Source organism: Triticum urartu, chromosome 2 (genome assembly GCF_003073215.2).
Source record: "Triticum urartu cultivar G1812 chromosome 2, Tu2.1, whole genome shotgun sequence".
NCBI lineage: Eukaryota > Viridiplantae > Streptophyta > Magnoliopsida > Poales > Poaceae > Triticum > Triticum urartu.
In genome coordinates, this window is record NC_053023.1 from 522,973,627 (window position 1) to 522,988,597 (window position 14,971).

Here is a 14,971-nt window from a genome sequence, read left to right on the forward strand (position 1 = left end):
GGCACAAGTGAGCTTGTGAATTGCCCTGCCATCACCCACGAACAGCTTAAACAGCGCCGCCATGATGCCATTTTTAATAATCACCCAAGCTTTATGATAGAAAGCACCAATGAATCCAGCGGATCCAGGAGCTCTGTCTGGGGGATCTCTTTCATGATGTTTTTGTAGGGTGGTTTAGGTGTTCCTTCCGGAACAAATTCATTTGCTGGGTTCCTTCCAAATCGACCTTGTTCAATGGGTTCCCTGGTTTGATATTGTGGTCCTTGATTTATGTGTTCTTTGTCTCCTGCACAATTTTTGTACTAAATCAGTAACACTTATTTTGAGACGAAGACAGTAGAACATAATTACCATCTTCTCTAAAAAAATTACCATCTAGTGGTAATTAGCAAACCCCGAAACTGATGAGAGCATACGTGCAAAGAACACAAAGATGTCATGCAACGAAGCGATGCTACCCTCGACCAGTTCACCTTTCCTCCACCGCCTTTCTGTGCTCTCGAACAAATCGGGAACAAAGAATTGGCGCTGCTTGATCTACTTAACCCATTTATCTACTGACCAACACGCAAATTGCCGCCGTGCTGCATGTCAGTCCACCATAGTACTACAACGTACAGCGCCATGGAGGCCATGCCGCTGCTACTCTTCCTCGCCCTCCTCGCCGTCCCGGCGTACTGCCTGCAGTCGCCGCGGCAGTCCTACCACCTCGAACTCGCCCGCGTGGACTCCGTGGACACCGGAAGCCTCAACATCACCGACCACGAGCTCCTCCGGCGCGCCATCCAGCGCAGCCGGGAGCGGCTGGCCAGCATCACGCCCCGCCTGTACCCGACCCGCAACCGCAAGGTGGTGGCGGGCGAGGCCCCGGTGCTGTCGGCCGGGGGCGAGTACCTGGTGAAGCTCGGGCTGGGCACGCCGCAGCGCTGCTTCACGGCGGCCATCGACACGGCCAGCGACCTCATCTGGACGCAGTGCCAGCCGTGCGTCAAGTGCTACCGTCAGAAGGACCCCGTGTTCAACCCCATGGCCTCGACCACCTACGCGGTGGTGCCGTGCAACAGCGACACGTGCGACGAGCTGGACACCCACCGGTGCGGGCGCAGCGGCAGCGAGGACGACGACGACGACGACGTGTGCCAGTACACCTACACGTACGGCGGGAACTCGACGACGAGGGGCACGCTGGCCGTGGACACGCTGACCATCGGCGACGACTCGTTCCACGGCGTCGTCTTCGGCTGCAGCAGCTCCAGCGTCGGGGGCCCGCCCGCGGAGGTGTCGGGGGTGGTGGGCCTCGGCCGCGGGCCGCTCTCGCTGGTGTCCCAGCTGTCGGTGCGGAGGTTCATGTACTGCCTGCCCCCGCCGGCCTCCAGGAGCGCGGGGAGGCTGGTCCTCGGCGCCGACGCCACGGCCATGCGCAACGCGTCGGACCGGATCGTGGTGCCCATGTCCATCAACCCGCGGTACCCGTCCTACTACTACCTCAACCTCAACGGGATGTCCATCGGCGACAAGGCCATGTCCTCCTCCTTGAGGAGCAGCATGAACGCGACGGCTCCAGGTACCCCCGACCCCGACCCCAACCCCAACGTGGCGGCGTCTCCCGAGCCCGTGTCCGGCGACGGCGACGGCGGCGGCGGCACGGGGCCGGACGCGTACGGGATGGTCATCGACATCGCGTCCACGATCACGTTCCTGGAGGAGTCGCTGTACGAGGAGCTGGTGGACGACCTGGAGGAGGAGATCAGGCTGCCGCGGGGCTCCGGGTCGACCCTGGGGCTGGACCTCTGCTTCATCCTGCCGGAGGGGGTGCCGATGAGCCGCGTGTACGCGCCGTCCATGTCGCTGGCGTTCGACGGGGAGTGGCTCAAGCTGGAGAAGGAGGAGCTGTTCGTGGAGGACCGGGAGAGCGGGATGATGTGCCTCATGATCGGCAAGACGGACGGGGTGTCCATCCTCGGCAACTACCAGCAGCAGAACATTCAGGTCATGTACAACCTGCGCCGGGAGAGGATCACCTTCGTCAAGACCAACTGCGAAGCCATGACTCACTAGGATTTCTCTATATTATTTACCCATAACAAATGTAGACATCAAATAGGATAGGTACGGCATGGCATTGAGCTCTGCTTCTCTGAACATTCAGAAATCTGAACTGGACAGTGAGGGCAGAAAAGGAGCAACACTCGATGAATTTGTGAGTGCATTTTTACATCATATCTATATCATCCGAAAATGTATCAAGCGAATTGATACAATGGTCTAAGGGCATGCTTTTTTCTTTTCCTTTTTGCATACTGTATAAATGAACGAAATTTGTGAATCCACAAGGAATGTGAATTTTATATTCGCACAAGGGAATTCTTTTTTTTTCTTTTGGGTCCCATTCTACTATTTCTAGGCTCCTTGCATTGGTCCTCAGTGTGAGTAAAATGGAAGGAGAACCAATAGAGTGCGGAAACATCATTACCATCTCAGTTTATGTAATTTTTATATTGTCATCTATAGAGGGGCATGATATATTCACAACTCACAAGCTATTCAGATCTTACAAGAATAAAGATGCTTCCGCAACAATCAATTCCACCTTCATGTGATCCTATAACGACATTATTACACGGTGTCTGCATAATTGCGCACAGCATTCGCCAAATCCTGAACATGCTGATCCACAACACCTGCCATGAACACATAACTGATGCACACACTTGCAGATTTTCTATAAGAAAAAAAGAAAACATATGTGACAACCTTACCTATTTTGTTTAATGCGTCCTCAAGTTTGAACAGATACTCTGTATTAGGTCCAGTTGGGCCTTTGGCTAGGTAGATTTGCCTGAACATAACATAGATTATCATCAAAATTAACCACGGTTTCAGTTCAAACAAAATAATGCTGAAGTTAAGGAGGTGCTATACTTGGCCATTTCTTCCAGCGGAGCAGGACCAAGATAGTTTTGGTTGGCCTCCTTATTTGTGGTGGCTAAATATCTGTTGGTAGAATTCAGTTCCATCAGCTTCTTTAACCAATTATACCAAGAGCTCATTTTAAGACCACAAGACCACTTACACCATCATATCTTGGACTGCTGGTATTTTGAGGGAAGAGTCCTGAAACATTTCAAAATTAATGAGTAATTACATATCAAACAATCTGGAACATAAAAAAAAATTCAAGCAATTGGTAGTCATTTCTTACTGTATACAAGTCAAGGTAAACCTTCTCATCATATTGCTTCTCTCTTACTTCCAGGTACTGCAATTCAAGGTTGAAGGTAAATTGACAATAGACGCAGGCAAGCAACTCAAAGTCAGTTTATGAAAACACCGATCAAGGGCAGTATTACTTTGATGAACAAACGGGCTGCTCGAAGTAGCATCTAGACAAAGTATCTGAGTTCAAACGAAGAGTTCTTACTTTTCTTAAAGAAAATTTGCTTTTCTTAGCTCAAGGCTGAATCATCAATATCTCAACAAGCTATATAATAAAGCATACTCATACCATTAACCAATCTATTTATCTCCATTATGACAGACAGACAACAGCATTCTTGTCCGAACCATGGAATAATTGTGCATAATCATTTACAAAGTACTACAGCATTGGTGAATTGCACGTGTCTGACTTAGTCTATACTCCCTGTGTAAACTAATATAAGAGCATTTAGATCACTAAAGTAGTGATCTACGGAGGGAGTACATCTTTCTTCTTTTTACCTCCAGGGCTGTCTGCTTATCTTGCTCCCTTGAAATTTTGTATGCAACTCCCCACTGCAGTTGTACAACAGAAATTCAATTGCAAAATATGTTCACACTCCGTTAACAGAGTAGCCACGAGAAATAAACAAATACCAGTAGAGAATAACATAGCAATATTGGGGAGCATTAGCATAATGAAAAGACGCGTAGAACTAACGAACTTACTAACCCATTTCGCATGTACTACTATCTAGGCTCTCATAAGTTTTCTGAGATAACTCGGAGCAGGTACGATTCGCCATCCTAATGCACTCACTGATCTTGCTTGACGACTTTTAGTCGTCGATCATGAATTGGTTTCTGCGTTAGCATAAACTAGCTAGCTTCCATTTTCAAGTTCAAGACCACTGGCACAGACAATCCTATCTGATCAAGCGATGCTATGCAATCAGTATGTGGTCAATGACACGAACAGTCATTCACTGACAGTGAGGAACAGAAAAGGAACTGATATCTGAACATCAAAGGAGGGGTTTATCCTAATCTGAGAGCAGAGAGTTGGGCGGCGTACGCATGTGGACCCGGGCTGGTGTTCCAGCGTGACGGTCCTCCCGGGGAACTCCGGCGTGCCCCTGTGGTCCGTGCTCCCTGTCGATCCGGCGACGAAAACCCCAAGAAGAAAAACCAGAGGGTCAGCGAGATAGATCTGGGAAGCGCGGGCGAGTGGCCGCCGGAGTAATCAGTTAGCTAATGGTACCCACCCTGGTAGAAGACGCGGCGGTAGTCCCTGACGAAGCCGACGAGGCGGGCGTCGTAGGCGAACCCGGGGTTCCACACCAGGGAGCCGTAGCCGAACACCCACATCACCATGCCTCCTCCTCCTTCGTCTACCTCCCCTCACTTGCTCCGCTCCGGTGGAATCCTATGTGTATCGGCGGCGCGTGTTGGTGTTGGTGCCTCTGCCACTTCTCTGATTGGATTTTTTTTTTTTTTGAGAATCACTTCTCTGATTGGATACCTCCCTCCCGAGGACGGCTGGACAGTTGGAGGACAACTGGCTGGGTCTGCTGGAGGCCCATGTTAAGGCCCGAACATGGCAGCCCACGTTACAAATCAGGTCAGGTCGTTAGGTCGCTAAACTTGTTTAGTACCACATCGCTTGCCTGAGGAGGCTGGAGCGGGGACTGTGCTATATAGCCAAGGCATGGTGCCACCTTTAAACATACTTACCTGGACGGGGTCGATGGCCGATCAAGAAGAGTCATGGTCTAGGCTAGTGGTCCGCATTGCACTTGGTGGATGCGCTGGCTTACCATCTCCCCAAGTGGGAGAATGGACGTCATAATTTGTGGTAGAGGGGGTACGCGTTCGCGCGGCCCCTGCCAATTCTTGAATTGAAAGTTTGATGAATTTGTATACATTTGCTGCTTTTTGTTCATCATGAATTCTTATGAATTTGTAAATATTCGCTCCTTTTTGTTTATTTTGAATTATGAATATTTCTAGAATTTGAAAACGGAACTGAGCTTCCATTTGCTAGTCTTCTGTTAACATTCCCTCCGTCCGGAAATATTTGTCAGAGAAATGAATGTATGTAGATGTATTTTAGTTCTACATATATCTACTTTTATCCATTTCTGTGACAAGTATTTACGGACGGAGGGAGTATTCAAAGCAGCACCTACCAAACCATAAGGTAAGGCCAACATTTTTACTCTACTCCTACAAACACTAAGCAAAAGTAGCATTCAGGAACAATCAAGATTGCACATGCCAAATCCCCAGTCAATAACTCCAGAACACAAAGACACGATCATTTCCCAAAGTAACATTGCAGGATCAATCCACACAATCAACAACGCACATACAGAGCAATGTTTAACTCAGTTCCAGTAGTTAAAAACAATGCTTAACTCACTCAGACAACAGTAAGCATTTCAAACTGATGTTTCATTTAACCAAAAGGAAGCCTGCAGTTTCTGATATATCCCGAAAAACCAGCCGTTTAGCCCCCTGGATTTTGCACCACATAGAGTCAATCATCGCTTTCGGTGTCATCGTAGTCGTAATCGCCACCGCTGCTGGAGTTCTCGTGGTAATCAGGCTCCCATGGCTCCCGGAACGACTCGAGAGCGCAGCATCTCTCCTCGATGTCCCCGTCAAGCCTGACATTCAAGCTGCCAAGTATGTCCAGTGTACGCAGCAGAGGGCATTTGGTCAGGATGGCATCAAGGCCAACATCACTGAACAGACCATATGCAAGCTCAAGTTGCTTGAGCATTGGCATGGTATTCGCAACCGCCAGGGCCTCGTCTTCAACCACTTTAGGTGCTGCATTGTTGTCTTCGGGAGGCATGTTCCTCTTCAGCTGAGCAAGCGACTTGCATTGTCGGCCTATTGCTTCCATGCCTCTCGATGTGACTTTCTCGCAGTAACTGATGTCCAACACTCTTAGGGCAGGAAAGCATTTCACGTACTTCTCCACGGCTTGGTCAGATATCTCGCTCATCGGGATCTGGAGGACATTAAGCAACTTCCCACTGTCCAGTGGAAATTAACCATCACAATCATAACTTCAATTTTTTTGGTAAAGAATCAGAACTTCAATAGTTGCAGCAATGGTAAATTAGGTGCCAAATTTGCAGCATATGACAGGAAAGAAAAGATGTAGCACCGTTAAGCCGACTGGCACATAACAGAGCAATGCCATTACACACAATGTCATAGAGAAGTATCGTTATAGTCCTAATCTTATATGCTCCTCCGTTCGGAAAAGCTTGTCCCTCAAATAGATGTATCTAACACCAAGTTAATGCTAGATACATCCATTTGAAGGACAAGCTTTTGTGAACAGAGGGAGTACATAGAAGTTCTGAACTGAAGCAGTACAAATTAAGCAATATGTGATATGTATCAAGAAATAGATTAGCTAGTTGGTTGTGATTTTCTTCACATGACAAGAAGCCTCAGAAAAACTAGGACCGGCATCCTCTGAAACTAGTGGTTCTCATTTTGTTTTGAGAGAAGACAAAGTTGGCCCTAATGTCATCTAACAATATCCACACATCATAGAATCAAAATAGCAGATTATCATTCTTTCAAAACAAAATAGCAGATCATGATGTTCACATTTGCACACAAGCAGATGCCCTTCAGTAGCAAATTAGCAGAGGTTTATCCCCAATGCACTTGTGTGGGTGTGTGCTTGCGTGTGACGGTGTAATCCCTGAAAAGAAGTATGGCTCTGAACTCTGATTCATTCTGTGAGACTAAAAACGTAGGAGGTGTGTTAGCAAAACTTCTTTTTTTTTACAGAAGTGTGCTGCCACCTACAAATGGTTATCATATAAACATGGATTTTACAGTGCCATCACTGGTGCCTGATCACTAAACTGAAAAATCTCTACCAGCAGCTCTAATGCACAATACGCAAAAACTCTACAGCTTGAAAGCAATTAATCAATTTCTACCCCAAATATATAGGAGTAGTTCTCACAGGTCCAAACTATGAGTCTCCCGAACTATTGATGCAAAATTGGCAATTTTACTAGCAGTCATCGCACCACAGTTCTAAATGTGGTGCAAAACTAGATAAATCAGATAGGGAATTTCAATAGTTCAAGCAGTGGTTTTTCTTGTCACCACAATTCACAAGGCATCGACACGACATGTCACGGCAGCTTCCTTCTCCTACTAGCATTATGAAACCAAGAACCAAACCTTTTGGGCCAGGCAATGGGGCGCGACTTACGAGGCGGCGACGTAGGCAAGCGCGGCGTCGCCGACGCGGTAGGCGGAGAGCCGACGGATCGTGCCCTGGGAGCGGGCGACAAGGCGGCGCACAGCTGCGTCGGCCTTGACACGGCATTTGACGCGGCGGCACCAGGCCTCGATGTCCACGTCCCCCCACATGTCCGGCGACGCAGCGGCCTCCCTCCACGCCCTGCACACCGCCGCGGGCCCGCGCGCAATCTCGTCGGCGGCGAACCTGCCCCGCAGTATCAGCGCCATTATCTCCGGGCTCGCGGCCTCCGTCCACCTCCAATCGTACAGTTCCTCCTTGACCTCGTCGCCCCTCACGTCTCCTCCACCGCCCCCTTCCACGGCCTCGCAAGGAGTCGCCTTTTCCGTCTGGGGCAAACACCACTCGTTCTCTCCTCCTCCGGTGGCCGCATCCGCGCTGTTCTCCGCCGCCTCCGACCAGCTCGTTCCAAGAAACCCTCCCCTGCCGCAGCTTCGTCCATCAAGCCCGGCCATTTCCGCCTCAGTCTCCATCCGCCACCCTCCGCCATCTGCGACCAAGGCTGCTCCGCCACCAACCTTGGGCTTCTTCTTCATGGCCTCGGCGTGCGACCACTTCACCACGGGCGCCGTCAGTCTCCCTCTCCAACCCCCATTAGGCCGCTCCCTCTTCGCCTCCCACCCCGGGCCCTCTCCTCGGGGGAATCCGGCGCCGGACGGAGGGTTCCGACGCTTCATCGCCGGCGATTTGCCTCGACCAACTCGCCGCGTTTGTTTTGGGGTTTTCCGTTCCCTTTTTGGTTGGAATTGGGGAGGAGCGGAGAAGCGCACATCCGGCTCACTAGAGCTGAGCTAACCTCTTGTAGCAATGGAGATGCCCCACCCACGCCGCGTATGGGAGGAGCTGATGTGCGACGCGTGTCCCCTCCGACGGATCTACGCCCCTGCTGCCTCTTGGAGTTCGTGGGTTCGGGGATTCGGGAGAACTGGACTGTGGGTGCACGGTGGCGTTTCGCATTCAAAGGAGGAGAGCAGTAAACTGAGTGGATAGCTGGGATAGGTAACTCGTAGGCGGTCCACCAAATATCTGGGAACATGGTTGGATATGTTTAAAGTAGAAAGTAAAGAACGAGAGAATTTGAATGAAAGATGATCCATCTGTCTTTATTGATAATAGAAGTGGGGTATTTATACTCAGGCGGAAGTACACATGGTGCTTGACGGTCAAGTAAACACATAGTTACTTGAGAGCCAAGAAATTACATAGTTGCCTTGAGAGCCAAGAAAGTACATGGTTGCTTGAGAACCAAGCAACCTATCTAACAATTAACTTAATCCTAATTAGCTTATTTAATAAGCAACTATTCTATTCTTAACACTCCCCCTTGTACGACGCCTCTTCTTTAGTACATCCATCATCTTGACAAATTCTTTGAATAATCTTGAATGTCTCCTCCAAAAACCATGTGGAAAAAATATGAGGAGAATATAGCAGATATGTTGCTAAAACTCCTTTAAACCCAATGGGAAAAATAATAAGGAGAAAATGATGCAACATATAATGATTATTGTCTCTTGATAACTCATATAAGAAAAACCTTTGAAGAAGGAGAAAAATCATCGATGAGTTTAGAGAACAATTAATATGTCTTGAGTACTTTCTTTAAAAACCTTGATAGGGAAAATAGAAAGTATGACTTATGATCTTTGATAAGATATTGCCTCATTAAAAACCATTATGAGAAACTTTGATAGAAAACTCATAAGGGAAAAGAGTGCGATATGATATGCCATTGAAAACTTCTTTAAAACCCAGTGGGAAAAATATAAAGAGAAAGTGTATGACATATATGGGCACTTGTGTTTATATTGTCTCGTTAAAAACCTTTATAAGAAACCATTAGGGAAAACTCATGAAGGGAAAAAGAGTACAATATATACAATCTTAGGATTGTTGATAGGTTATAGGTTTGGGAAATTACTCCCCCTGAACTTTGCAAACCTGGAGAATGTGTAATATAAATTCCATTGATATGATCATGACATTATGGATAATCTGTAGGATTTTGAAAGTATGTTGTTTGCATATTGTTTCCTCACTTTCTATAATTCGTGAGGATAAGTAATTTTCGAGCAATGTACTTTATGATATTGCTCTTCATATAACCTGTAGTTTTTGAGTAACACAAGTGGTAGCATCTTGATAAATCAAGTTATGTAATTCTGATGAATCTCAACCACATGATTTTTAGTGTGATTAATCATTCTGCTAAGCCATACATATTTTGCAATGATTTTAGATAAAGCAATTACGTCAGAATGATAACTGGAAATAGCCATTAAAGCCCATTTAGATGACTTCCATACGAAGGCTATTCCAGCAAATTCAGTCATTGATATGGCATTGTTGGGATCAAACAAAGAGCCAATATAATTATATCATATCATGGCCATATCTTGTATTTCCTGATGGAAATATCCAAGATTTATTGTGAGCTTGAGATATAAGTTGATATTTCTTATATCGACCATATACCTTTTGTTGGGGGTTGCACTCCGAACATAGATAGCAAATATAGTGTCAGGCCTGACATAGTTTGCAATTATATGAGTGCTTTGACATTAGTGAGATATAGAACTTCAGGTCCTGATATCACTTCATTAACATGCCTAGGTATGAATGGATTTGTACCCTATCAGGGGTAGTATGACCATATTACATGTCTTTTATTGAAATGATATATCCACATTGAACTTCTCGTATATGTTTTGGATATATGTAGACTAATATAAGTATTCTTGAGAGAATGCTCAAGTTGTAAGCTTAAGCTAAATTTGGTTGAATCCAAATTTTCCGTCTTGAGATGATTTTATGTATTTTTAGGTCCTTTCGAGACATTGATGATGAAACCATCGATATACACTGAGGTGATGTAAGGAATAAAACATCTGATTTCTTTATTAAAACACATAAACAATCATGACTATTCAAGCAATCCTTTTGAAGAAGGAACTCATTTAGTCGGTAGTACCATATGATTTTCAACTATTTCAAGTCATAGAGTGACTTATGAAGTTTTACACAAAACTTGTTGCGATTTGCTTTTGGATTTGGAAGTATAAGCCCTTCAGGGACTTCAATAGAGACTTCTGAAGTGAGTGACTCATATGAGTATGTAGCCACTCCATCCATCAACTGCATGGATAATATTATTATTTTTATTGCCAATGATATTTAGTATCAAAACATTATTCCACTCATACCAAGCGGGTATGTTACATCGTAATCGATGTCGGGTCTCTGCGTGAACCCTTTTGCTACAAGCCTCGCTTTCTCACCACCTCATTGACTTTGTCTATAAATGAGAAGTTTTTAGTATTCCGTAGGGATGATACTTATGAGGAGTAGGTATTATTGCGGTAAATACTACTCGTTTACAGAGCGAGTGATATTCTTCGTTACTTGCTTCCTTTTATGTGAACCAATATGAGTGCAAGAGGCACTCTACCATGGATTTTGGTTCAGGGCCCAAAAGATTTTAGCAATTTAAGAAGAAATACATGTCGACAAATGTAGTCTTTAGTTTATATGATTCTGATGGAATCATTGAAGTTTGTGGATAAAATATTTATACCTTTTTAACTCCTTGTGATTTCCTATAACAAATGGAGTCAAGGCGTTTCGATGTCCCGACACCAAAACATTTGTGCACATTTATGTCGGGATTTGGATGATAAGCATCCAGTGAGGTGTCTTTCAACTTGATGTTGAACTACATTTACTGGTTGAGGATTTGATTTTATCTGTTTCCGCGGAAGCATATGAGAGATTGTATCTCGTCTTGTCAGATTTTCTCCCCCTCTTGCTCTCATTTGGGGAGAAGAGTGGTTTATCAGGTACCTCCACTCTTTCTAACACTTTACTGAAGGAATATAGAATTTAGTAACACCTTGTTATCAGTAAATGTATGTGGCAGATTTGCAATGTGTTGCAAATATATGATTCTCTAAACTTCTAGTTTAGATTCTTTGAGTACGTGGATATAAGGATTGAATGTCAATAACATTTCTAATTTATTTTTCGACATTTTTTGTGGTACTTATCTCCCCCTAATGTCGAAAAATATCCTTATTGCTGATGCAATCAGCATACGGGCTATGAATAATTTTGATTGATGGATAAATTGTTATTCCTCACATAGATCCCTAATTTCCTGTGAGGGCCCATTGATGTATGCCGGAGTGGTGATATCGATATGTAACCGAATTATCGCAGATGGGAAATACTTTGTAGATTTCCACGTGATTACTACAAGGGGAAAGTAGTATGATATGCAGTTGGTATGATTTAGATCATACTTACGGTGTGTAAGGCCGTATGTGTCCAACAAGAGGTTGGTAAATTTACAATTCTTTAAAAATGATCATGTAATTCATTTAACTCTCTTTGATAAGAAATTTAGCTAAACCATTCTGGGTATGTACATAAAGTACTTAATGCAAAAAAATGCTCATTGAATGAGTTCAACAACATTGTTCATTTGAATGGGTTTATAGATCATGTTTTCAGGAAACTTTGCTCTTACTTTGATAAGTTGAGCAAAAAAAAATTTAGTAAGATCATGCATGGTTGTGTGTGATAAGAGACACACTTAAAACATTTTATGAATGTGTATATGAGTACCATGAATTATCTAAATTACCCCAGATAATGGTTAAGCAATCCAGACATATCTTTTGAATGTGTTCAAGGAAGAATAAGTGTCCTGATTAGAATTTTAAGGTGAGAGTGCCTTTAAAACTTATTTCCCCTATAGCACATGCGGTGCACATAAAATCTGATGATTTGGGAAAATTTGTGACTTGATAAGTTGTGACCAACAGGATTGTCAATAATTTTCTAATCATCCCCAAACCAGGATGGTTAAGGCTACCAAGCCAAATATTTAATTTATTAAGATCTATAAAATTATTGTGTACGCAACAATATTGAGTATGACTTGATTCATACATTCAAAATTTATCGAATATCATGTCCGAGAAATAAGATATTGGACATCGCAATACTTGTAGTACAACAAGTATAGGCTAATAATATTTTGGGATAATTACGAGATTACATGAGGTCTCCAATATTATTGAAAAATTTATTATGCAAACATATCGTCGTTGCAATGGGATTCACCATCCTTTTATTGACCTAGATTTTTGGTTCTCACCTTCTGATAAAGAATTGAGAACAATCATTTACCAGAATATTTTCTGGTTGTAAGTTTGCAAATTTTAAAATTTTATCCCAAATATGTGGTGTGGTTTGACTATGTATTTGAGGGTTTGGTAATCATAGGTATAATCTTTGTCTAACCACACATTTGACAAACTTGAGAGTTGTCTTTGTGATCGTTTGAAAATGATATATTCCCTATTTAAGAGGTAATTTTGTCTTTGGTTGTGTATTAGCCTCCATGTTACTTTGTATTCCTCATGGTTCTATTTTGTGACCACTGTATTGCATAGTATTCTCAGTACCCGCAAACATTTCAAATAATGGTATATCACCTGTTGGGTGAATCTGATGATTTTAAGAAATTCTATGTTTCTTCATCATGGAAAATTGTAGTACCATCATAAGAGGATGTAAAGTGTGTTAAGGGCATATGAAAAATATTTGATCACGAGATCTCAACTTGAAGTTGATTAAGTGACATAATTGTGAGCTACGATAGACTTGAGGTATTGAAAAATGAATGGGTAATCATTCGTGATGTGCTCAAGGCATCGTGTTTATATTAAGGGAAATATTCAGGGTGAATCTAAATTCATCCATTATGTATTTTAGTTTGAGAACTACGTGAAGTAGGGACACATAAAATGCATATTAGCATTGAAACTTTAGAGTCATCGCCAAAAACATAGATGTTGCATGTTTGACCTTGGTTAGTCACTGTGAAAGCATAACCACAATGTGATGGACATTGCAAAAGTGTTGAGACACTCAATCGTTGCCATAATTATGGGATCCATCTTGATAGATGGACAACACTATAATTATAGATAGTGACATAGGCTTCACTGCCATGCATTTTACCAATGTAATAGAAGTCAATCACAATTATATGCAAATGTTTATGTAGTTTCCTATGACATATTCAAGCAAAATGAGGCTTAAATAGTTGATATTAGCACACAATACCATTTCGGCGTATAGCGAGTGTGCAAGAATAATATTTACTATGAGAGTAAAATATTTTAGTGAACAACAACAAATGCTTCAGAGGAGCAATTTTTTTTAGAAAACTGGTGCTTTTATAACCATATGTGTAGACCTCAATTTATATAGGATAACACTTTGAAGATAATCACCAATATGGTGTAGATCTCACAGTAATAGAAAACATAATCTGACTTTTGTCAGTAGATGTTCATAATTCTATTACCTTATGTTATACTAAATTTATGAAATCACTTTACAGGTAATCATCTGTCAAAGTGACATGATTTAGACCTTGCAATAATAGTGGATAGTCTGCAAAATTTTGCAGTAGATGCCAGTATTACCTTATGATATCTTGAGGTAGTCACATCAAATATTAATATTTAGAAGAACACTTCGAAGGTAGTCATCTTGTTCAAATGGCAAAATGTAGACCTTACAGTAGTGATGGATAATCTGCAAATGATACAGTAGATGCCACCAATACCTTGTGATTCACAAATAAAATTTGGGCTAGTCATATTAAGTATGACACAATAATTCTTAAGATTTGCAAGGAAAAATATTTCTGTGCAAACAGTTGTTGTCCTAAGATCACATGTCATAGGGAATGTTTGCGGTGAAAACATAGATGATACCTTAAATATACGCAAAACATTCTTTTGCATTATTATTACTGTGGTAAGACATATACATGCAAGACTTAATAATTTACATATTTATGTAATATATGAAGACATGAGGCTTCAAATGATATTTACTTGATGTAAATGATGCATAATTATATTTTTATGCCATTTGGAAAGAACTTATGGTATAGTCCAAACGTGTGTAGAAAACCGAGACTTAAAAAGTGAATAATAGTAACCTGAAGGTTAAAATCCTGAAAATAGTAAGCCTGATGGTTGTACAATAATTTATAGGGATTTATAAGTCGTTGGGAGAAAGTACTAAATTGAAAACAGAGCCAAAGGGATAAGATTCCCCAATTTCTTCTCCCGTGCGTTTAGGGATTTGCCGTCACCATCGCCGTAGCGTCGCTTTGAGAAGGATGTCATGGCGTGCTGGATGCCGGGAGGTGCGAACCGCCGCCGGGCCGAAGGCCATGGACATCGCGCCACTGGAGGGCATCATGGCCGTGTCGTTTCCGCACCGCGCCGAGGCCGAAGGCCATTGCTGCATATTGGGCTGCTTCGCCGGATGGCGCCGCCGCTGTCAGAGTCTGAGACCGCGCCTCCACGTACGCCCATTGGCAGCAGTCAGCCAGAGGCTATAGCCGCGTGAGGAGGAGTGCCGCCGGCTGCGAGCCGCGCT

At 43.4% G+C, this 14,971-nt stretch overlaps 3 protein-coding genes and 1 non-coding gene across 4 annotated transcripts; 2 read left to right on the forward strand and 2 right to left on the reverse strand.

The window, feature by feature from the left end:
• Positions 1-502: 502 nt before the first annotated feature.
• Positions 503-2,349, forward strand: LOC125538436 (aspartyl protease 37-like). The gene has a single exon (XM_048701691.1). It carries the CDS (start codon positions 589-591, stop codon positions 2,056-2,058), a length of 1,470 nt encoding a protein of 489 aa, XP_048557648.1. The 5' UTR covers positions 503-588; the 3' UTR covers positions 2,059-2,349.
• Positions 2,350-2,477: 128 nt separating this feature from the next.
• On the reverse strand, positions 2,478-4,725 carry LOC125538438 (gamma-glutamylcyclotransferase 2-3). The gene is made up of 8 exons (XM_048701692.1): positions 4,464-4,725; positions 4,274-4,350; positions 3,721-3,774; positions 3,203-3,259; positions 3,074-3,114; positions 2,923-2,994; positions 2,760-2,839; positions 2,478-2,681 (listed from the first exon to the last, which is right to left on the reverse strand). Exons 1-8 carry the CDS (start codon positions 4,570-4,572, stop codon positions 2,617-2,619), a joined length of 555 nt encoding a protein of 184 aa, XP_048557649.1. The 5' UTR covers positions 4,573-4,725; the 3' UTR covers positions 2,478-2,616.
• Positions 4,726-4,924: 199 nt separating this feature from the next.
• Positions 4,925-5,085, forward strand: LOC125541867. The gene has a single exon (XR_007297707.1). It is a non-coding gene; the product is annotated as a U1 spliceosomal RNA (small nuclear RNA).
• A 365-nt stretch (positions 5,086-5,450) lies between these two features.
• On the reverse strand, positions 5,451-8,479 carry LOC125538439 (F-box protein FBW2-like). The gene is made up of 2 exons (XM_048701693.1): positions 7,454-8,479; positions 5,451-6,242 (listed from the first exon to the last, which is right to left on the reverse strand). Exons 1-2 carry the CDS (start codon positions 8,179-8,181, stop codon positions 5,738-5,740), a joined length of 1,233 nt encoding a protein of 410 aa, XP_048557650.1. The 5' UTR covers positions 8,182-8,479; the 3' UTR covers positions 5,451-5,737.
• Positions 8,480-14,971: the final 6,492 nt, after the last annotated feature.